The sequence below is a fragment of the Coturnix japonica genome, chromosome 5 (assembly GCF_001577835.2).
Source record: "Coturnix japonica isolate 7356 chromosome 5, Coturnix japonica 2.1, whole genome shotgun sequence".
Taxonomy (NCBI): domain Eukaryota; kingdom Metazoa; phylum Chordata; class Aves; order Galliformes; family Phasianidae; genus Coturnix; species Coturnix japonica.
Window position 1 is genome coordinate 1,029,699 of NC_029520.1, and position 25,551 is coordinate 1,055,249.

The following is a 25,551-nucleotide window of genomic DNA, read 5'->3' on the forward strand; positions in this document are numbered from 1 at the left end:
CTTTTATGCTTAAAAGAACCACCAGCAAGTTTCTTTTCTGTCTTTCATAAGTTAATTTCTAGCAGCCTCCCTCTAAAAATTCCTGGACACTGCAAGAAGGGAGCACTGCAGTTCCTGCCAAACTATTTTCCCATACAGAAGACAATGTTTGTGATTAAATAGAGAATATACAATGCATGCTATTCTCTATTCATCTGACTTCTGCAATTAAACACAAAAATGAGCACTGGAGTGTACACTTACCCACAATGATGGCCTTAAGTTGTGCCTGGCTACATTTAGGACATAAAGAACTGAAAGCATACAGGCACGCAAGTACAAAAAGCTAAATTGCCACTGACTTTTAAGGCAGTCTTTTTCATGTAGTTGGCACCGACTCCAAGACATCCCTTGACACAGCAGCAAGGTGTAGCTATAATAACTACAACTGCTGGATTCCTCAGAAATGTGAAATGAATGCCAAGAAGGACAGCTTACCTCACTGCTCTGGGATGTGCTCTTGAAGACATATATCCTTTCCAAATAGAAGCTTGAAACAGCTCTAATGGCCTCTTCGCAGTCCATGACTCAGGTAGTTCAATTTCACATGCATAACAAGTTCTGTTTTTGACATGTTTGGAATTAGGTGTGGGCCCTAAGAGTTAGGTGTGAACCCTAAGAATCACACAATGCACGCCAACTAAAATGTTCTTTTCTCCTGTAGTGTTCAACATGTCACCTGTTGTAGTCAGAATGTACTTTCACCATTTCAAATACATTGCTGAGGTGAGTGCAACCATGAAGGATGGAACTGATTTCTGTATAGGGTACTAAGAAATTTTAACTCAGTTTCACTTGCAAAATCTTTTTGCCTGGCTCCTAAAAACAACTTTTCCTATGCCTGACCTTGAACTCTGCCAACAGTTCAGGGCTTAAAATACAACCAATGACAACAGTTAGAAAAAAACAGCAACCAAACATATTTTATTGTTTAAGTAAGCAGATTTGAAATGCTGTTACTCAAAGTTAAATACACGTGGAGCCCTATTCCATCTTTACATTTATTCTTATGAGTTGCATTGTACTTTGACTAGGTTTACATAGATTTTTAATTATTTTTTCTGCATTCATTGCCCCTTAATTCTTGATCTAAAACCTAACCTGACATAAAGGTACATTAAATAGAACAGGCTGAGAAAATACTTGGGAATGGCTTTTATTTTTTAACAAAGAAACTAATTTATAGTATATAATTTCTAAGTTGGCTGTAATAATAGTTCAAAAACTGGAGTGTATTCCAAAGCATTTCTTTAAACATCCATTTTGGATTATTGCTGAAAGGTACTAATAGGTCTATTCTAGACTAGTTTACAAACATTCATAAAATAGTGGAAATACATGCTTTAGAAAACCGGTACTATTCATGCTTCTGGTCTCAAAAGAATGTGAAGATGGTAGCAAGTGATGATCATTTTCAAAGGTAAATTAGTATTAATTAGAGTTTCTTTTCTTTTGCGCTAACAGAATCTTCGGACTTGTTCTCATTTCTTTCAGGTGGTTTTTTGTCTTCGTGTTTAGTCCATGGAGGGTTGTGCAACATCTGCTGAGGGTGAAAACAGCATCAGTGCAAGCATCCTTTGACAGCGGGAAAAACATACAAGACTAAGTTTTCTTTTTATCTTTAAATTTGCTCATTTTTGTTTATCAAATGAAAAGCAAAGGTATACAATTCATTTAAGACGTTTCCACTGGTAGGATTGCTGAGTACAGCTTGGCATAATGGCAGATGTATCACTGATTTGATAACATTTTCCTCCTACTCTTCCCAGTGCTGTGGATACGACATTATTAAATTAAGACATTTGAATACAAAGCTACTCTGGGTCAGGTATGAAACAGTTTGGAAACAGTTAATAGCCAGGTGCCATTGTGAACAGATGAACTGAAATCTGGTAGAGTGAAAGTCTCTGGCATGAGTAAGCCTTTCTGCCCCAAAAGCATTAGGATAGAATGTGCAGAAATACTTCAAGTAACTGCACACTTCACAAAAGCTTTTAATAAAAACCCAAGAATTTCTTGGGAACTGAATACCTGAAAGCTTGTCTCTGTTTCCGCTGTCTTCAATTCAGATGATGAATTATTGTGATTCCCCAAACACGTCTTGCCAACCTGTCAATATACAAACAACAGGTAATTGCTGTGGTGAGGTTTGTTTGTTTGTTTGTTTTCTCTAAAATACCCATTAGATAAATAAAATTTTCCTTCCATTAATGACAGAAAATGGAATAATGAGATGTAGATTAAGTTCTTGATAAGGACTAAAGAGGACAGATTAGGAAATCTTAGAAAGCTTTTAGCATTTCAAATGCTTAAAAGCATAGGTCTTGCAGAAGTGTATTTGGTGTATTTACTACTAAGCTAAATAAAATGTTTCCAGCTTTGTCACATTTAGAAACCATGAAAGATTTGCACGTGAATAGTCAGATAGGAAAATATCTGTAGGTCAAAAAAGGAACAGCATTTCAATCTGCATAGTGGAGAGAAAACATACAAATGAAATACAGTATCATTAACAAACCATTAGTGGCATATCTCAGAATCTCACCCATGAATAAATTACTTCTGCACAGCAATCTCTGCACTCTATGTGTGGAAACATGCTTTCCCTTGCCATTAATTTGCTGTCTCTGAGATTTCAAGGATATCTGCCAAATTATTTATAAACAATTTATAATTACAGACTTATTTTTAACAAAGTTCTGGGCTGGAATTATGACAGGGATCTCCTAGAAGGAGTCTAGTGGAGAGATACAAAGATGATAGAGGGTCTGGAGTATCTCCTGTAACCTGACTCAGTTCAGCCTGGGGAAAAGAAGAATGATAGGTGATCTGATCAATGTTTCTAAACATCTGAATAGAAGTGGGAGGCAAAGGGATGAAGCCAGGCTATTCATGTTGCTGTGTAGTGACAGGACAAGGAACAAATGCCAAAATATGGAAGAACTTTACAGTAAGGGTGATGGAGAACTGGAACAGGACTGCCCTGAGAGGCTATAGATTCTCCTTCTATGAAGGTACTCAAAACCCATCTGGGTGCCTACCTGTGTAACCTGCTGCAGGGTACCTGCTTGAGCAGGAGTGTTGGGTTCAATAATCTCTTGAGGTCCCTTCCAACCCCTGCCATTCTGTGATGCTGTGAGATATTCTCCTCGTCATATTACACACACTGCATTTTTATCATAATATATAGGGAAGCATCTAATGTTTGAGCACTTAATTTTAAAAGCTCTAAAACACAGCACTGAAAATTCTGAATAGCGACAACTAAAAATGCATTATTAAGTGTCGCCTTAAGCAATACATTTTGTGTATGCAATGGAAGAGAGAGAAATTTAACAAGATACGATAACTGAGGTTGAGTATGTTCTTGAAATATTGTTCCATCTTGATTAGTTTAGTATGCAATTTGATTAGCTATGTATATTTATATGAAATTCTGGTTATAAGATGTGCAGCTTGATCAGTAAAGTATGCAAAATTTCAGAAGTTATGGTATTCAGTTCAGCTAGTGAATTATACAGCAGAGTAGAAGTTTGCAGCTGCATGTATAAATTATAGAGATGGATCAGCCAAGTGTGCATCTTCATTTAAAAAGAATTTTCAAAAAGCCAATCAAAATTCAGTATTTCCTTGGCTATTAAACAGCTCAACTTCATCCGCAAACTGTCAAATGATGTAACTACAAGGGTAACCTATCCTACCTAAAGGGTGAATAAGAGTTGTGTTTGTTTCTCAGGTAATCATGTCATTTATCACAAGGGGGCAGGAATTCAAGGAAACACTTTAATCTATGCTAAAGGGATGAATTCTGACAAATCACTATTTCCAAATATTACTTTATATTTGGCAATGCTAGTTCAAGCAATCTAAAATCTTCAAAAGATGGGCTTAGCTAAAATTAGCTGAAGCATTCACATTACAGCAAAAATGTATATATTAATTTTTTTTCTTCCATTACTTCCTTGGGAAAGAGAAGGGAGGACACAATAATATCAAAGCTCTACAATTGCAAGTGACAGAGAAAAACGAAGGTAAATTCTGTGGTTGCTTAGAAACATGGATAAGTTTTGGCTCAATACTCAATGTCCTCTGTCATGATTAATGACTATGCAGTGTTTGTTTACTGCAGGAAATTAAAGCTGTAAATAAAAGCACTATCACTTTTATTTATCAAGTTACTCTACAAGGACACAGAGCAAAAAATGTGAGAAAAGAACAAATAAACATTTTATAATTTGCTGGGTTTTAGCACTATCAAGAAGATCGCTTTAAATGACACACCGCATATATTTGAAATACACAATACTATTCTGAAATCGAAAAAGAAGCACCGAGTATGTTTCTGTGCAAAAGTAGTTGTCCTTTATGAGTCAGAAAAGATTGGACAAGCTGCCCAGGAAGGTGATGGAGTCACCATCCTTGAAAGTGTTCCACAACCATGGAGATATGGCACTGAGGGACATGGTAAGTGGGCATGGTGGGGGTGGGTTGGGGATCTCTAGAGGTCTTTCCTGGCCTTAATGATTCATTCTACGATTCTGGGAAGAGAGAAAAGCAAAATGATATGCAAAAAAGAGCTCTGGAGAACCCTTCTACTCAGAGCCTGCTGCAGGAAAACATGTCCATGGACAGTGCTATAGAAATGTAGTATTAACAAAACAACTGCAATAAAGTGATCATATCTAAGCAGGAACACTTATTTATATCTTTAACAATGAAACCAAAGTTAAGATTTTATGGTCTTAGACAAACTTTAGTTGATTCGAAAGAAACAAGATGGTACTTATATAATATATCCTACCCACTTCTGGCTATGACAAGTTGTACATCAAACTTCATGACAGCAAAGATGTCAGCAGCGTCTAAGTTAAATATGAGCTTATTTCATTTAGCCTGTCCCTGTTCTGTCTGTAAACAGCATTTCATTTGTACTTACTCCAGTGTATACTATATTAATTAGAATGGACACACCGAAAGCCATGAAGAAAAACTGCAGTACACATTTGAGACAACTAGAAGAATATTTAGCCTTACAGACATTAATAATGGTTGAGACCAGCAACTAGCCATTTCCCTCTATGTTTTAACGTAAAAATTGACACTTTGCATGTTCTTGTCTAGCCAGTCTTTACCACTGTAATTCTTCAAAGACATAAATCACATTTTGTTTATCAGAGAGACCAGATAAACTCTAAGAGTGTTGCTCAAACACTGGGCTTTCAAGCAACATCTGAATTTTAATCAGATTCATTTGAAGTCCTAGTCTTTATCTTGGCCTCCACAATTTCTAATGAATTTCTGACCAGCGACACATGAGAATATATCGGAGGTTCTTCACTAATCAGTCTATACTCCCTTCACTGGGAGTTAAGCAGCTGTAAAACTTCTGAAAAATACACACAAAACCAAATAAGGCTAAAAACAGAAGAAAAGTTTGAATGCATTCTCAAGACTGGAATTTATTCTAAGTCACAAGCACAAATAACAGCTTTGTATTACTGAAAGAATATGGCTGGGATTGGAGCTTGGTGATCCTTTAGGTCCCTTCCAACCCAAGCCATTCTACAATTCTATGATTCTTTAGGCAAATAATTTGCTTCCAGTTGGAAGGAAATATCTCCAAAACAACAATACTAAGATTATTTGCACCTAAGTCTTTAATGGGACTGTAGCACAGAAATAGTGAAAATCCTTTGGGAAAGGAATTATTTAATGCCCTCCTGGCAAGCAAATACAGTACTTTGCATTCAGCCACATTTAGAAGATACGTATTTCTACAAAACACTACAGAAACTGCTCTATTTGGTAATCTACTTTTTCATTTTAAGGACCAAACTCTTTCATTTGGTCCTGTACCCCAGAGGCCGTGCTTCTTCACTGCCCACTTTGTTACACTGAAAAATAGGAGCAGCATCTTTTAATCACACTGCAGTTTTTGTTTCTGTGAGGGATAAATATTGCACTGGAGGTAAGGCAGACCTACTAATCTATTTCTTAACTCTTGAAGCTCTTGAAGCTGTTCCCTAACAGACACTACAAGGTCAGCACAGTGAAATTTCATTGACTTTTTTGCACACTGGAGTGAAATTTCCCTGTTTTATTTGAACAAACTATGACTGCTGCAAAATTATATAGTATATATCCATTTTCCACTTGGAAGATGAATTTACTGCAATCCAAAAGCAAATCAAGACTGAATAAACTTTTTCCTCCTTTATTTTCCAATAAGAAATATTCTCCAGCAAGGCACAGTGAATTTATACTCCCCTATGGAATGTTTACCCTAGTTTTAATATTGCTTCTCCATAAAGGAGATTTTGTCAAATATAAATTTGACACACCCAAAAGATTCAGGATTTAATGGAAATGTGAGTTTCATAGAAAACAGAATTGGTCTTAAAATATGATAACGATTGAGAGAGGCCTAAATCCCATGAATCAAGCTTAGATGTATAACCTCATTTCTTTAGATGTGAATTACAATGCACTTATAAGGAGGAAGAGACAAGAATACAATCGGCTGCAGCACAAAAGAACACCTCCCTTGTCCATGTTAAAAAGAAAAATGAAATCCCTGCATTTATGGAAAAATACTTCTTTTTTCCAGTGTCTGTCATTGCATAATTGGATACAGAATGAGCATTTACTCATTCTCTTGAGTTGAGCAATGTTTAACTACTTTGTTTTTTTCCCTCCCTGTTTAATTTATTCGTTTAAGTAAAAAGCATCTCTTTCCACAAATGTTTAGCAAAGTTCTACTTAAATTAACTGGTATTTCACTTAATGTTTTGTAACAATTCAAAGCTGTAACCAAACTTCAGTCATAATCCAAGCTCCAGCTTCAAAACTTTAGATTTTATTCTTCTTTATTAATAAGATCTCAAAAAGTAATGTTTTCTTCCTCTTAACAAATAAAGAAATCTGCAACAGCACATTATGCACTCTTGCAGACACACTATTCATCTCTGCCCCTCTAGAGGGTGTGTCAGAGGAGAATTCATTTATAATTGAATAAACAATTAATGTTTGTAATAAATATGTAATTTATCTAGCTTATTTGTTGGGTAGTCTGTCACCTAGATCTGCTCCCCAGAGTTTTCTTCATGCTGTAACACATTGCTATGGTTGCTACCCACAAGCCACACACTGATCTCCACAGGAGATGGTTGCGTGTGGATGAAGGCAACGTGCTCAAAACTGCCTGATATTTTTGCTGGTATCTTCTATATTTTCAAAGCTAGAACTGTGGATGAGATTGCTTATTTTCAATGTTACATAGTCACCTAAGTAAATCACATGGATAATCACCTAAGGTTTTGATGTTTTCATAGCATCTAAATTAAAACCTGATTTCTAGGTGAATTCAGCTTACATCTTGAGAATCGCACTCCTGGATGCTCTGAATTTCTTCCTTTCTTGAGGTCATGTGAAGACTCTCTTTCCCTGGTGAAGCATTTTGCTGGACATCAAAAGAAAAGAAAAAAAAAGAAAATTATACCAACAGTTCATACAGACAAAACTTCATAAAAGTCATTTTAGATTAGCAGGAAAATCACAAAGATCAGATATTGCAAACAGCTAACTACTGAATACATTACATATTCTACAAGTTTTATAGAAAGGAATGTTTAACGTTCATGTCTTTCAATATCTAAAGTGAGGTGGGAGGCAAATGGATGAGGCTAGACTCTTCCTGTTGCTTTCTTTTATTGGATAAGATGGGTGTATGTGTATTGAATGATTCACAGTACACATACAGCTCACATTCACCTGATTTCTTGACTACCTACAGCAGTAAATCTACACAGGAGGCCAGGAAAAGCAGTCAGCTTGAACCTTTATTAACAGGAGGAAATAAATATCTCTGCCTAGATACCAGACTTCTCCACATGTCACACTACAAAACCAGGGAAGTCTGAGATATTTAGGGAAGACTGCCATCAAGGAAGCATCTTGTCTTGCTTTCACAAACTACTGCTAGTTAACAGGATAAGAACATTTCCCATTCTCACCTGATAACATTACTATCTGACTGTAATGCTTTATCTTAAAAGCTTCATTTGTTTTATGATTTCTACTTTCATCATCCCACCTAGTGCACAAGCATCATCTTCAAATACTTTTCATACTGGTACCCTATGCCAACATAGATCTATATGTCTTAAGAACTGGACTGAAATGCCATGACACTTTTTGCATGGGTCCAAGGTTACCAGAACCATAAAGACAAAAAGGTAAGGAGATGGGAAGGATTTTGTCAGGCACAGGTTAGTTCCCATAGATTTGAGTTCTGTTCTTACAGCCAGAATGGCATAGAATATTTAGAATACATAGAAGCACATTTTAATCAATAACGTTTCGAAGCTGATTGACTTCTTATGCCAATCAAGGGGGGGGCGGGGGGGGGGGGGGGGGGAAATAAATATTAAAATAAAACCCCAATACTTTTGAGGGCTTATAAGTTTGCTGATTATATAAGAAGTTTTCAAGAAGACTTTGCAAACAAGATTCTTTGTTACTAAAAGAAGTCTCTCATAATACGTAAAGAATATGCTATTCTCTGCCAGAACGAAGCCCATTTACTAGATTGACAGCTAACCTCATGGAACTGCCACTAAGCAGGCTGGAGCAAACTACACTGGAAACAGTTTCTGAATTCCTTTCCAATTTGCCTAGAGCTTTTTGAACTCTTCTCAAAGCTTTTCTATCCAGGATTTCAGATGTGAATATTTTTTATTTTTTTTTGTGGACCAGCAGCCCTTCAAACTTTTTTTTCTTGGAAATATTTTTAAAGTTACAAAATCTGGTGAGACTTTACAAGCCTGTCTAGGAAACCAGCTCTGAGTTTCAGGGACAGAAACATGAAACAACCAACGCCTGAGCTTTGGTAGAATCATACCATAATCATATCATGAACATTGGAAGAAACCTCTAAGATCCCCAAGCCCAATCCACCCCCACCATGTCCACTAACCATGTCCCTAAGCACCATATCTCCACGTTACATGAACACTCCAGGGATGGTGACTCCACCATCTCCCTGGGCAGCCTGTGCCAATGCAGTACTTACTACTCCTTAATTTTTCTATGACATCCAACCCGAACCCTGGAAACCAAGAAATTTGTCTGCACACCACATGCACACACAAGCCAGTCATTCAAGAAAAAGGTGTTGATCCTACCATCTTTCCCTTCCTTCTCTTTTTAGTTCCACCCTTTGCACCTGCAAAAGCAGAGTCACTTCTTGGATTCTGCAATAGACTTTTTACCTGCTCTACTAGCTCTGCAAATTTCAGACATTTTAAAGAGGCAATCTGTTAAATCTCTCTACAACAGAAATTGTGGATAAATATGTATGACTGCCTGCAGAGAAAAATAAAGCAAACCACTGTATCACGTTTTTTAATGTCCTGACTTTAAATTCTTTCACAGTTTAACACACATAGAAATACATGAAAACTCCAATTCTAATAACAAAACACTGTATTATGTATTACTATGATGGCGATGGCCACTGCATGTACACACATATATTTGTGTACATCTGTATACATATTTAAGAGAAATAACTAATTTTTCTCTACTGAACAGTCAATATTACTCACCAGTAAGAGAAGAGACATAGTTCACTTTTGATTTCTATTTAATCCACATTTACAGACTTATGTTTATATAGGGCAATTCATCTCAGAGGACTGCAGATCCAATGGCATATAAGATTTTTAAATTTCTACATGTTGCTTCTTAACCAAGCAGAATTCCCTTGATTTTTTTTATTTTTTATTTTACTTACACTACACATTTAAACACCTTTGAGGTGGAAAGTATTTTCTTTCCGGTATTCATTATGCCAACACTGAACAAAACAATTACTAGTTTTTACAAAGAATCCAGGAAAAACTCAGTTCCAATGAAAACGAACACGGACACTGAAATAACATTTTCCTTTCTTCACTTTTCATGAGTATTTGTGTTGGCTATAATGGAATTTCTCAGAGACGAATGTATTGGAAATTAGTAATCACAGCCTGAACCTCTGATTAATCCACAGAGACAAGTGTCAAGTTAGCTGTGAGAGTAATTTAACTGCACTCCTGGAAGGGGTGGAGCTTGACTCCACCTCCTCTAGACCTCATTTAAGGGCTGACCACCACTAAGGCAGCATTTCTCTTGGAGATTGCTCCCTGGTGGAGATTGCCTCAGCATTTCCCAGTGAAGGTGTCCATATCGGTGAGTTTTTCCTTATAAATAACCTTTTGAATATCTATTATCATCTTTCTATCATTCCACCTTACGGATGAATGATTATGGTAAGCTTACGTGGCTGAACATCCATCAGAAGAAAGGGTTCACTTTTTTCCAATAGATCTTTGAGACTAGTTATATTTAGATGTGCTAATTTCCTGAAGCATCCTTTCAGAACTGAGTACATTATTTTTCCTCGCATATACCTGCTTCTCACAGTATCATGTTATGTTGAGCACAATACGGGCATTGATGTTTTTACATTTTTCTCTATGGGATTTTTGTGTGGGATTCTTCCCTTGAAATAACTACTCTAACAGAAGGAAAAAAAACAAAAACAAAACCTTCATAATATCTCATTGCAAAGAGCCAGGGAAGGTATCCTAAGTGTTTCTAGTACTGTTTGTATCGCTTCCTATTACATCATAATTTTCCCATTTAGAGTGAGACTCCTCAGGAAAATAATACCTGAAACATAGACATTAAAGGGATACAGAAGTTGAAAATAATGACAGTTCATCTTCCTTTAGTAATCTACAAGATATACTTGTTTTCAGAATGGAGCGAAAGTCCTTTAGCAATGCACAGCAAACCAGAGTTTAAGCTGATGCTGAAATACCTTCCAATGGTAGAGCAACACCCTTCTACAGAAATAGCTGGAGAGGTACTCTAGGGCATCTAAACAGGCAATGGAGGACTATTTAGAGCAGTTACCAAAATACAAAGAGAAGCCACATCTGTCCATTGCGTTATTGTGCTCTGAATTCTTTTGTTCTTTTTCCAGCACAGCTCGTGTTGAAAGCATTGCATATTTCATAATTTAACCAATTGTTTTCCAGCAGAACATTAAACCAACATTTTACTGTTGCCCAACCTGTACTGATTGCACTTTCTTATGTTCCACACACAGTTTGGGGACAGAAAGAAAACAAAAAGCCCTCGTGAAAATGTATGCAATCAAGTTTCTTGGGATCAATAAGAAGCGTTCAGTAATGATTTACTGCACGTTGATTTTTGAAGACTCTCAAAATGATGTATTTACTTTAACTGCAAACCAGGGCTTATGTTAGAGGATACTTAAATTATGTTATTTGAAGAGACTGAGAAAAAAAAAATCAACATTTTCCAACGAGACTTAACAAGAAGGAGAGCTAGAAGTTACCAAACTTAAATGAAAACAAAGGTTAGGAATATTCATAGAAGGATAGAATGGTTTGGGTTGGAAGGGACCTTAGAGATGATCCAATTCTAACCCCCGTGCTATAGGAAGGGACATGCCCCTCTAGACCAGGTTGCTCAAAACCCCAACCAGCCTGGCCTTTAACACCTCCAGGGAGGAGTCATCCACAGCCTTTCTGACCTTGTGAAATACAGAATGGCCATAAGAAGAAAACACGCCACCCACCTCCTTCCCTTAAAGAAACTATGCATATGCTTGTATGAAACATCTGAGAATGGAAGACATTGAAAATTGCTGTAGACAGCTGTTAGGTAGCTAAGGAAGATTAAGCTCTAGGAAGATAGCTTACATCACAAAGGTTTGGATTCTAACAGAGCTAAGCATTGACAGTCCAAGTTGAAGTTTAAATCAACAATGACCATCATGCAAAAATCTAAATAGTATACTTTGCAAGTGTCTGTATGTTTATACAATTTATATCAAGTTTGTATTTCATGCTATGTAACACATTCATCGAGATATAATTGTGTGCCTGTGCATGTGTGCGCGCTCAAGCATGAAACAGAACACAAGACTGAGATTAAACGCTACCAAACTACTAATTATTATATTTCCTCTAAACAGGACATGATCTGATTCTTATACTCCCTAGTTGGCAAGATATAAAGAAAACACAGTGGAAACTGATCTAGCAGTGCATCAGAAGGGGAGCACACTAAGGGGGACATAGCCTGGAATGATTAGCATTTTGCATATTGTTTATAGATTCGCTATAGAAACATGTGCTGACATCTCATGTTGGATGCTGTGTGTACCATGTTTACAGCCACTTAAGGAGATGCTGAAAAAATGCCTTTCTTATGGCAAAAACCATCTGATCATTTATCAGTGTGACAGTTTTGGTAGAGGCAGCAATGGGTCTGTTCTTTTTTGTATGTGCTTTTCCTACATTCTCTTCTAGCAGACACAGCTGTTGCTGTGCTGACAACTTGTGCAGTTAGAAGAAAGATTCTAAATAAAGATGACTTTTATAATTTTCTTTAGATAACAGAACTGAAGACAAGCAGCTAAATGCATGAGGAAATACCCAATTAAAAATACTAGGAGATTTGACCACAGATGGTATTCCAGCATCATTCAAAATGGTGCTGCATCCCAGGAACACAAAAACCACAGCTGTTCAACTCTGAGGGTCATTCACCACTTTAAAACTGTCCAGATGAGTCCCAACTAAAGAAAACACCTGCATCCAGTTATTTAGGAAAATGCAATGAAAAATAATACTTTCAGCCTTGAAAGTCTACATAGTTATACTTTTGGGGTTAGCCCATAGGTTGTTTGCTCTTCAGTAGAGGATAAATTTGCCCTGAAAATAATATTTACTATTTATTTCCATGGAAACCACAACAGATACAAAGAGCACAGTAGCTATTTGAGCAAATTCTCAGCTATAAAACACTATTTTTACTATCTCTGCTGTTAGCTATGCATTTTTGCCAGTGATCAACAGGAGCCTCATGCCATGCTTGTAAAAATCTGCATCAGTGAAGGTGATTCTCAGTTTCACAGCTGCTATGATAGTGTCACTGCTATGAAAATGTTGCCCATCTTTCATCAGTTTGAACATATTAAAGTCAGAAGATGCCAAATCTGGACTATACAGTAGGTGTGGTAGGACAGTCCAGCCAAGATTGGCAATGGGCTCCATGGTTTTCCAATCAGCATGGGATGCAAATACCAAAATAACAGCTTTGTGTAATTATCTGTTGGGTTTTGTGTGAAAGCAGGGAGGTGTTCTGACAGCTGCCTACAGCTTCTATCTCATTTTAATCAATTGACTTACAGGTAAAGAGGAGAAAAATACCTTTTGGAAAACATTTATATATTTTTTTTTAATATTTTTCAGCCAAAAGTTTGTGCCTCAATTAAAAAAAATAATTACTTCATATAATCTAGTTAGAAAATTAATGCAGTTCCAGTAGATCTCCTCCATAAGCAGGCCTGGCTTTAGTTAATCATGTTTTTAATAGGTGAGAGAAGCTCCCTCCTGTTAGTCAATTTGCTTTCTTTCAAATCAGGGTACTTTCTCCCTCTAAAGATAAAGCAAGAGTTCTGAGGACAGCTGGACTGATGTTAGAAGATGGTAACACATTATTAGCTTGCTTCTGCAAACTCCTTCGCACCACTGGAGCCATTTCTGAGTCAGCTGAGCCTGCTTAGCATCTCTCAAAATAATGGTGCCATTCCTATTAGAGATCCTTTTTTCTGTTGCTCTTGTTTGTTTTCAATCCTGTGGATCCTTCTGTGTGCACAGATTTCTCAGAAGTCAATCCTAAAACACATAGATGTGTGTATTAATAATTTCTGTTTCATTCCTATATCCTATTGTTTTGTTTCCAGCAAAAGAACCAAGGACAACTTGAGAAATGATGGCCACGTACATAGCAAAGATATATCTGTTATCTTTATCCCATAGCTGCCTAAAGGATTAGTTCTGTGGCACACTATCACTTTTACAGGCCTGGTATGAAGTACTTCAATTCTTATAGGCAGGATTATCTCCACTACATTTTGCTGCCTTGTACTATCTAACAAAATAATTTCCTTATTCAACTTGTCTCCCAAATAACCTACTACCAAAAAGCCATGACAACTTTGCTGTTGACAACAGGATTGAGTTTTTCCTTGATACATGCATCGATCAAGGATGTTTTCTACATAGGTACATATGAATCCACTGTAAATAAGCATAGAAAAACAAACTGTTAACTGTCAGTGCTTAATGAAAGAAAAACAGTTTCTTCAGCAAAGAGAAAAGACAGAAAATGTTACAGATAATTGTGCATATTAATAAACTCATCTTTGAATAAATATATGAATAAATGTAAGAACAGGCAATAGCAGGTACATTAAATCAGTTTTTGATTACCCAAGAAAGGTAAAGGTCACAATCAGGTAATCAAGAAGGAATTGCTTACTCCTTTCCAAGGGCTCAGCAAAGGAGGCAATCTCCACATAGAGATTCTTCAGTTTTAGGGTCCGTAAGCAATTTCTTAAATTGCTCAAAACTAAACTGAATTCAAACACTTTAGGCCTCTTCTGTATTTCTTACGCTTGGTGGTTCAATGCAATGGCTCTAATCAAATTACTAGAAAATTCTATCTTTATCAATAGCCAAAATACTCAGTTCTGGAGAATCAACTGATGATGCATCTTTCTGATATTTTCCAAATCACATCTTTCCTCAAATAAAGGAAAAAGAGCATTTAACTATCTCTAATGTTTCCCATCTGATTTTACATATAGATTTAAAGTGAAGCTTTGTAACAATAGATATATAATGGATGTTGTACACACAATACCCACATTAACAATTATCATCTACATCTTGAACTCATCCTTGGGTAGAGAAATTTCCTTGGGAGTCATTACACAATTATGTTCAAGCTGGTAAGCCTCTTAAAGTGATTAATTAGACTCTCTGCACATTTCAGATCTTTTTACATGTTAGAAAATGCATTAATACTAATAATTCTTGAAGTAGATTTCCTGAAGTGGAATCACAAAGGCAACTAAATTCAGTTTCTTTCTAATTGCTCTCATCTAACAAAGTGAAGTCTTACAATGGCCAAACTACTTACATATCAATATATTTTCAATGGAACACCAGTAGAGTCACAAGATATGGCAATGTGTTACTACCTTTCTGCTAAATGCAACTTGAACTGTAATTATAAATGCTATATTTTCTTCCAGTCACTGTCACTAGGAAAGAATGATAATTAAAAATATGTTGAAAAAAGATCATGTTTTGATATGACAGATGAGTAGCAGAGGACACCTGAAGTGCAATCAAGGGATCTCCTCTTTCTCTCTTCTGATAGGCTTGGCCAGAGACTTGCTAAACCTTATATCTAGCCTACGGTGCTGGGGTCTGGTTCATTTACTTGTACCCTGTAACGAGATGGGGAGAGGTCAGAAAGCTAATCTATGAAATGTGGATAATTAGAAAGATCATATAACTGAAACTAAATGACTTTCTAATGACATAATTAAATGAGAATGATGTTGTTTTGGGACATGGACGAAATAAGAATTGCCAGGTGTTGTTACTATTTCCCCTCCAGTTTCCCTTGATTGTACTTAGTTAAAAAAGAAACCTCTAAAACTAATTTAGTGTCAAGATAATGTGCTAATAATGAAGACTTCTTTAAAGTAAGCAGTAAAATCAAAGAGCTTCAGCTTTTGACTCAATGATCTCTGGCATTAAAAGTTTTCCAGCACGTAATAAAATTTTATTAAAAATCAGTCACTAAAGAACTCTAGAAGAAGGTCTGAGCAAATAACAGAATCATATTCAATCTGAGGTAAATTCAGGAAATAAAAGATACTAGGAAAGGTTGCTGTGCTCTTATGAACCATCATTAAAGAAAAAATAATACAAGACTAAAGTTGGCATCCAGTTGATCATAAAGATAATGAAAGTCTATGAGCCTAAAGAGAGCCATAAAAAGCAAAACAGGCAAGACTATTATGAAGGAATAGTTCATGCTACTCGTGCTCTTTTAATTACACTCCCTTTCCATATTTTCAAGACAAATTTCTTCCTACACTGGGCTTGCAGATACGCAGTACTTGGGATTTCTATGGCAAGTTCCTTTGGAGCACACAAGTGTTATTTGCTGCTTTGAAATTAAAATCTAAAACAATGGAAGGTGTAGTTTTTCGACACTATTTAATTCTCACGGTGCTTATGCATTAGGAAAGGGTTATAATATGTAATTACTGCATATTATAAACATGGCTTCCTCTGCGTTTAGTAATTGCTTATTTTAATTACTCTTTCCCAATCTCAGTGCCACATGCAGCCAACAGCAGGCCACCAAAACTGCACATGCAAGTGTTACCTAATTAATTTTCAGAAGCAAGGTGGAGAAAACACATATGTGGGAAAGCCACAAAAGAGGTCTTTGTAAGGCCTCAATAGAGCACAGTCCTGTTCACTGTCCTTGATGTTCTTTCCATGTACTTATGAACTGCCACTCTTTTTTTATCACCTGTTCAGGTCTGTATCATATGTAGGTCATACACTGTATGATATTTTCAAAACAAAACCCTCTGATAAACCTATTTCATACACCACTGTCCCCTGAGACAGTGAGTTTGAGTTTTCAAACTAAGTCCTTCTACCTGTTATTTGGTCCCCAGAGTGAAGTTAATACTGACTAAACTGGGAGTGCTTCCAGACACAATGTCATAATGATCCTTGGGGTCCCTTCCAACTCAAGCCATTCTATGGTTCCATGAATGTCAGATTGAAATTTACTGCCTGGAGAAAAATAACTGCCAAGTTATGTTTTCAGCGTGTTGTAACAACAGAGGTCACCCTGAGCAAAAATAATCAGATGCATTAGAGAATCTTTTAGAGTCTTAATCTTTCTTATAATGATGACAATAAATTCAAAGCTGTATTTTTGTTGTTTCGTAGGTTCTTGAGCAATGAATAAGCAGGTTTTTTTTCCAAGGGTCACAACCTTCATTTATACTGGAATATTATGATAAATGACCTGATTGGTAATAGCTCTAATTTTAGAAAACAGACTATTTTCTTGCATAATCTGTTCTGATTTAGTTTGTTCCTTAACATACATTGAGACAAAGATGAGAAGATACATTGCCACATTCTGCTGGCTATTTTTTCATGAATCTGAAGCTATTATATCAATTTTATAGGCTATAATACAAAATAATTTAAAATATGACTAAAAAACTATCTGTTCTGTCTTCAAAACCATGGGCTGGTCTCAACTTACACATTCCAAATGTATCTTTATTGTTTTAAAATGCTTATGCATTTGAAGAAAAGCACACATGTAATCATAAATGCTTTCTACGTTTCTAGTCATTATCAGTATTATCAGTAATACGATATGAAATTTTCTATAACTAGTATCAGGTAAATCAAGAAATGGCCTCAAGTTGTGCCAGGGCAAGTTTAGGTTGGATATTAGGAAGCACTTCTTTACAGAAAGGGTAGTTAGGTACTGGAATAGGCTCCCCAGGGAGGTGGTTGAATCGCCATCCCTGGATGTGTTTAAGAGCCGTTTGGATGTGGTGCTCAGGGATATGATTTAGCAGAGAGTTTTTAGAGTTAGGGTACTATAGTTAGGCTGTGGTTGGACTTGATCTTCAAGGTCTTTTCCAACCTGGGTAATTCTATGATTCTAAGTACAAATATTTAACTACTTATTTCATAGAGAATTGTTCTATCAATTGTTTCTACTTCTGTAGAATGAAATGAATAAGGCCTGGAGCCTAATATTCTGATTTCACAACCACCAACACAACAAGCAAGAGAACAAACAACTTCCAAAAGAAAATCTAAAACCCAGATAAAATTTGTCAAGCACAGACATTAATACCATCTTCTGCTTTTAGTAAGCTTGCTCACTATTTGCAGTAGATGCTCAGTTTATGTGTTCAAACTAATGGCAAGCTTATGTTTAACCTGAATACTAAAACGTACCAACACAATCAATCAGGTTCTTGAGTTACTATGTGGCCATTCCAAAATGCTTCTCAGTGTGACCATGTTTCCAGACCTGTATCTTCTCTGAAGAGTTTAACAAGTTCTCCTTCCTCTGTGCCCTACAAGAACACTTCTGCAGGCTTAATGCTGATATTAAGTTCACTTATCTCATTTTGATGGGGAATGATTGTTTCTAGATGAAAGGAAGATGGACCATCACCCTTCCAGCTTTTCCAACAGAATAAGACAAAAACACCCTAGAGCAAGCTAGTTGCCATTATTTTGCTAGTCTTTTAATTGCACTCCCCATTTTTTTTGTGTACACAACCTTGCTACTGCAAATAGAAGCTGTTTCTCTGCTTCATTTCCATTAACATTCCAAATGACTGAAGCTCATTTTTTCTTTGCATTTAGGGCATACATATCTTTCCAATGCACAGCCAAGGAGACAAAGATATTCAAACGATAGCTATCATTATAAAATATTTATTAATTTCAGTGTAACGCTAGCCTTTTTGAGAAAGGAAAATTAGAACAAATTGAGTAAGAAAGCACCCCACATAGTGAATCCATATATTTGAAAACATGTCTATAATGTCAAAGCTGTTTCATATGCCAAGCTACCATTAGTTTACACAACCTTATGCCCACTGTTTTTAGCAAGAAGTGCCTCAACCTCACAGACGACTGCGTATCCAAGTGACGCAGATGTCACACGCTTCCACAGATTTAAAGTAAATGTGACTATTTTAGAATAAACTTCTTATGAAGGATGAGAATATCTTTGAAGGTATTTACCAGACAACTGATCATTTCTTTCCTGAGGGTTCAAATCTTGCTCAGCAGACATTACAAGCTCATATGAAGCTCTTATTTTCACACAGGAATAGTAATCGAGCACAATTACATTCACCAGAATACAAGCCTGATATATTAAAACACTTATGCAAATGTAATAGAGAAAGAACACTGTCTGTAGTCAGAACAGTGTAGTTAGACTGACTTAGTCTGCAAGACTGAAAAAAGCCAAGGAAAACATACATGAGAATTGATATTATTCTTAAATAAATAAATAAGGAAAAAGCCTTTTATAATAAGGCTTAAACACAGGGATTCTGGACTGGCTATGCTGAGTTGACAACCTACTTTACAGTAGCAGATTTCAGTGGTTTTATAATCACAGATAATGCACAGATTTATAATAATGAGGTGTCAATGTGGGGAAGAACAGGACTCAGAACCATCATTTTTGCAGACATTTTCAAGGCATATGCCATGTGCAGAGAAATGTGAGCATTGTCTATTAACGAGGGAGCATAAGTTATACAGGCACCCTTGGGATACAGAGAACTCAGACTGCAGAATAGAAATATTGCTGTATTTCATGAACTGAAACATTAAACACATAATCAATTTGATTATGGAAGAAGAATGAAGATTATTTTGTGTTTTCACTCAAATGTTGTAAATTCAGTTCCAGACTCTATGCTGGATTCCTTTCCTGTGCCAGGGAAAACATGCTCCTGAAATCTCAGTCTGCATATCCTTGAATCCACCCTCCTTCAGAATGGAGAAACAGTTGTCTTAATCTAAATGAGGGCTAATATCCTCATGGGCTGTTACCAATTAATAAGCAGGTTTATTTCAGGAGATAACAGCTTATGAAGTGAAGGCTTCTTACTATGAACCAGTTAAAGAACCTACAATCATTACGGTAAGAGAAGCAACACAAGATCCAGCTTTATAATCATATTCTTCTTTCTGACATTACATTTCAGTTTTAATTACAGAGAGAAAGATTACTGATTTTTGGCTTCAATCTCTGTACTAATGGTGCTTATCAACAGCTGCTATAAAAAAATCACAAATTGGCTGCGAGTTGGCAATTTCTTTATATTTCATGACAGTGTTTTGGAATTTAAGGGGAACGTGAAACTCCCTCTGCCATCCTGCTGTAAAATTTCCTTCCTTAGGCTCAGTCTAAAAGTATTGAATCACATGAATAGATGAGAAGAATGCAACCCTGGAGATGGAAATTATCTGAATATCCATCAATCACTGTATATATCAACAGTGCTAAAGTGCTTTAATTTATAGAATCAAAGTGCGTTAGAAACCAGTTCTTTAATTCTATTTTCTCCTAAACTGTCATTCCTGTTTCCTGGATGCATTGTGCAAATCAAATATTCCCTGGCCTATTACTGCAACCCATTTGGCAAATTCTGTCTGAGTGTCCCAACCTGCTTTGCTCTTCTACATTGGCCTTTGTCATGGCTTTTGTTGTGAAAAACAAAAAGTGCCTCACTGTTCAGTGCTGTAGTACCACAAACAACACATTATCAGTGCCTGGCAGGTAAATAATCCCATGAATTTCCATACTCGCTTGTTTTAGATGTAAATCCATCTTCCTTGTAGATTCGTTATGCAGACACAGCTCATTTAACAAGCAATAGATGGGATTTTGCTTCTCGGAAAATAAAAGTACTCATTTCCCAACTCTGTAAAAGTTTACTGATACCAGAAACTGGCTTAGAATTATCTTTAAAATTCATCCTAATCCTGCAATGAATTTTAAATCCTCCTTAGTTCCACTTTGATGCTCTTACAGGACAAACTCGCAGAGATGCTTGGAAAAAGAAAAGTGAGGGAGAAACAATACCTTAGTGCTTATCACTGGAAATGGGACTTTTGAGCCTTTCGTAGCTGATGATGTCAGCTTCTCTGCTGGTTTTGAAGGGATTCGATGGATAGCAGGAGGCTGATTGTGCAGGACAGAGGACAGGCAAAGCTGCACAGTGTCCTTCAGAGCTTTCAGCTGTGACTCCTGCGGAAAACAAAGAAATACCACTTCACTGAGATGTGTTATTATGAACAAAACCACTTGCTTTATCTTTCTGTATTAAGACTAACATTTACAAACAACAGCTGCTATTTCTTTCCATTACTACTATCAGAATTATGTGGTTTTAATATTAAGTTACTGTGCATTAGGGACCAAAATACCTGAAAAGTCCTTGCGTTCTTCCCTTTCATCCCTGCATTTCATCTATATTGGTTATTGCAAATACTCATTGAATTCTATTTTATCATTAAAGGAGCAAATATACTACCTACCAAATCTCATCATGTCCAGATTTTTACATATAATATTTAGTAGGAGAAGTGGATACTTGCAAGTACTGCAAAGACACAGACTTTGCAGGGAATTTTTCCTATAATGTTCAGGATAATTAGTATTTTTCTACATTACACAAGTATGATTGCTCTCATGTATATGCATGTGCCTATTATGCTGTTACTCTGCATAGTAAGCCATAGGCTTTTCCACCTGTTAAGAATGTGACTGTCCACATCCATTACTGCACTTTAAGCCAATCTACACCTTTTAATTGGTGAATAAACTGCTGTTCTCATACTTACACAACAGTGTTTGTAGCTTGAGCCAGAGTACTGCTGTTTTACTTATAAATACAGATGTATTAATGAAAGCAGCAGTATGACACTGAACAAAGTTGTGGCAGTAAGAGCAGTGAGATAACTACTCACTCAGGAGATCCCAATCTTTGTTCAATCACTGCAAGTCATTTAGAGAATAATACCATAATAAATAAATACTGTCAATAAGATATGCACGTCTTTATATTTTCCCCTTTCTACTCTTGAGACAGAGTTGGACAGGGGGACATGGTTTAGTGGGAGCTATTTGTACTAGGTGAATGTACACCTAGTACACCAACATCCTGTTGGACTGGATGATCTTTTAGGTCTTTTCCAACCTTGGTGATTCTATGATTCTATATAGAGTAAATGAGGCTGTAGCAAAGCAAAAAACAACAGGCTTCTCAGGGCCCCATCATGGGAGTTAGAGAATACACTTATGTGAGACATTAAATCTACTGTCTGCACAAAAAAATACTTAAAGCAAATATTAAAAACAGAAGTTTGATACCTTCCCAAAAGTACAATACAATTTTATGCCAACTTGTAGTCACATTTTGAGACCCAGTTACTCAATCTTCTGCAGTACAGCTCATGGTCTAAAAACACACTGCTCTCTACATCAGCCCCATTCCTACTGCATGTGCTAACTGTCAACATAGTTAAGGCCACATCTTCACTGCACTCATCTCCAACTATTTTTACTTCATTAAAAAAACAAACAAACAAAAAAAAAAACCAAACAAACAAACAAAACCCTCTTGACCAGGGCTGAAAAGGTATTTGCAAACTTAAATAATTTTACTACTCTGTAATGAGAATAAGCATGGGTACTATGTGTCTCATAGAGCTTTCTCACAACTCCACATGTATGTAAAGCTTTGGACTTTTCCTTCTCTATTTCCACAGCTCTTTCTCATCATAGAATCATAAAGCTTGGAAAAGACCACTAAGATCATTGAGTTCAACCTTCAACCCATCACCACCATGCCCCCTAAACCAAATGAACTATTGATGCCATCCAAGAACTTTCTCAATGGGAATTTACCAGAAGATTATTCCAGTCCTCTGGAAAACCTGAAGAACTACAACCTAGTCATAAATTAAAATTCCATAGTGTTTAGTAGGAAAGAAACATAGGGTCAGGGAAGTCAACTGAGTGTGCTGCAAATCCCCATTTAAATTGGAGACTGGTTTCCTTAATAGCATTCTCAATAGAAGTTCCTGTTGTCAAATGCCCTTTGCTTTCTCCTTCACAGCCATCTACAATATAACAAAGGGGTACATTTAGAAGATTTTTTTGCCAGTTATTCTCCCCTTTTCATTGCCATAGATGGCACTAGTGCAACATTTTCACTTGTGTTTTTTTTTTCCCAAGTTACGTAGAAACATTCACAGCTGATTAACATGCTTACATCACGTTACACTTACTACCTTGTCAAGGGCTGCCTTTTCCAAATTATCTTTTGCAGCTGCTAGTTTCTGCTCCAGATCTGTTAGCCGTTGTGCCTGTGAGAATAAAGAAGAAAAAGCCAACATAATCTACACTGTAATTTTTCATCCCATAATTTTTCATGCAGCACCTGAGAGAAGAAATGTAAACTTTGTGAGTAATATATATGAGTTGATTCAGAAATGCTTGCCAAAAGACAAAAGGACTCTATTTTCTCTGAAGAAAATGTGTATTTCTATGTGTGAAAAAATAATATTCAAATATTTAATTATTTTGTTCATTTATCTCACTTCCATTTCTAATTCAGCACAGGATTTTGTAGTTTTAAACAAGATACTAAAATCAACGTAGGCATAGAACAAGAGAAATCGCCCTCAAACATTCACGGACATTGAGCCCCTTATGAGATGCCACTGTCTGCTGGTGCACAGAAAGTTAGCTCCAAATTTGTTTCTCCATCTTCTTCCCTGGAGATATGAAAGGAACATTCACAGGAATAGTTATGCAGCTATATAGTGAAAAAGCATTTTGGGAGCTCTGGATTCAAAGTCAGCATTGGATACCCAAGCTCCCACCCAGTGTGGGAAGACTGTTGCCTTTTATATGGCACAATACTATTTGCCTGCAGGGTCCTTCTGGAGGAGACACCACAAGAGATGCCATTGTCCAACATTAGGCATAGGCTGTAGTGGCTAATAAAATGACAAAAGCCTGCCATTCTTATTTCCCCCATCACATTAAGAACCACTTAGAGTGGCTCTTCTTAAGAGTCACATCTTAGATCAGGATTAGACCTTGATCTGGGGATTAATCTGAGCCACGGTTTTGTTAGTAAAAAACCTGTACGGTTATGCCATCTTGTCTTTATCTGTATCTTTCACATATATTTGCTCTCTTTTACAGATTACTGAGTCAAAAGGCCATTGATTCAATGGAAATGAAGTGACAATGAAATTCTGGCATTAAAAATGTTTTCTTTTCTGGCATACTCACTTAAAAGTAGTGATGTCTATTAACACCTCAATCCCCGAACTTCAGGATGATCAGTTTTTCCTGTTTTGTTTGTTCATTTTGCCTGTGAAGCCTGAATTCTAATTGCAATGATTTCAGTGCTATTTTAAGTAAGAATATTTTGAAGGAGCCTGTTCAATTAATGTGGCTTAGGCCCTCCATAAATAACAAGTGAAAAATACAAGGCCAGTTTTCATAAGGAGGTAAAAAATTTTGTAAAGCTTGGTCTGGGAAAAAACTACAAATATCTTTTTTCTTGACCATTCTTGTAGAATATTCAATGACTCCATCAGGTCTTACTGATAAAACTGAGATAAATTGATTCCTCATCCCCTGAAAGAATGTGATGAGCAATTACTGTCTGTGAAGCGTACTTTTCCAGATCAAACGAATGTGTCTACCGTTACCCACCGTGAATTACGTTACATATAATGTCCATATTAACTTCTCCCAGGCATAATAAATATTAAAAAATAAAGAAGAACAAGGAAAGGATGAATATGATTTCAAGGAGAGAGAAATCCAAAGTGATATCAGATGTATTTCTAGCAAATCAATGAGGCCAGAGCATGAGTTTCTACAAATACCAAAACAATGTAAAGACATTGCCTGTATGTGTTTGGTGTGATAATTTTGGATATTCAATAATTTGTAATTATCATACCTATACAACAAGTTTCAGATGAGGTGAGGGACAAGACAGCATGGTGATAAATGATACACATCCATTAGAAATAGATGTAATATCTTCTTTTCCATTTTAATTTACAATAAGCCTTAAGGAAAATCTTGAAAAATAAAATACTTAGCGTACAAATTTTTCTTTTATAATTTATTCTAATGTCTAAATGGGACAACTTTTTAATTGGAAACCACTTAACCAGAAAATGGAACAAATGCTTAACTGAATAAATTATCTGGTAAACAGAAATTTCTGTGCTTATTCTGTAACCATTATTAGTATCCTAGAAATGCACCGATTTGTGTTTCTGAATTGTACAGTTTATTGTACAACTGTACTGTCCTCAGATGATAAATGGAACTGAGAACAGCACTTTTTGGTAGCTACACCATTTAATCACATGTGAACGTTACATTTAGCAACACTGAGTTATATTTAATGCACTTTTAAACAATCCAATCACAATAAATGCAAAATTTTTGCTTTTACTGGGGCGTTACTTAAGTACTTGACTCAACATCCCCATCCATTTCAATTTGACACCTATAGAACAACTCTGCTCTTTTTGGTGAAAGCTTGACTAGGACTGTAAATTAATCGAGTAGCTAAATGCTATTCAATGCCCGTTAAATCTAAAGCTGCAACTTCTAGATTTAGTTAAATTCAACTTTCTTTCACACTGGCTATTGAGTTACCTTGTCACTAATATGAACTCAAATTAGCTGCTTAATATTGCATGAGCATCTAATGCAAATCCACATTCTTACAGCTATATACTAAGGGCCATTCAGAAACATTCCTAATAGAGATCATCAGTTCATTAGAAAACTCACAACTGTTTTTTATGCTTATATAACTATATCATAACAAATCCTACCAACAATGAGCTAATGCACCTGACTTACTAGTTATTGAGATAACGTTCACACTCCATGAATTTGTGTTTTTCCAAACTGCATGAAAATATTAAGAAA

At 36.2% G+C, this 25,551-nt stretch overlaps 1 protein-coding gene across 1 annotated transcript in view; it reads right to left on the reverse strand.

Moving 5' to 3' along the window:
- Window positions 1-933: 933 nt before the first annotated feature.
- LOC107314249 (leucine zipper protein 2-like) overlaps window positions 934-25,551 on the reverse strand; it is a 103,511-nt gene continuing 78,893 nt past the window's right edge. Inside the window, exons 8-12 of the mRNA XM_015863321.2 lie at window positions 22,866-22,940; window positions 20,653-20,817; window positions 7,412-7,498; window positions 2,071-2,148; window positions 934-1,579 (exon numbers count right to left, since the gene is read on the reverse strand). Coding sequence (XP_015718807.1) covers window positions 1,475-1,579; window positions 2,071-2,148; window positions 7,412-7,498; window positions 20,653-20,817; window positions 22,866-22,940 — 510 coding nt within the window. The 3' untranslated portion in view covers window positions 934-1,474. The remainder of the gene's footprint in view (window positions 1,580-2,070; window positions 2,149-7,411; window positions 7,499-20,652; window positions 20,818-22,865; window positions 22,941-25,551) is intronic.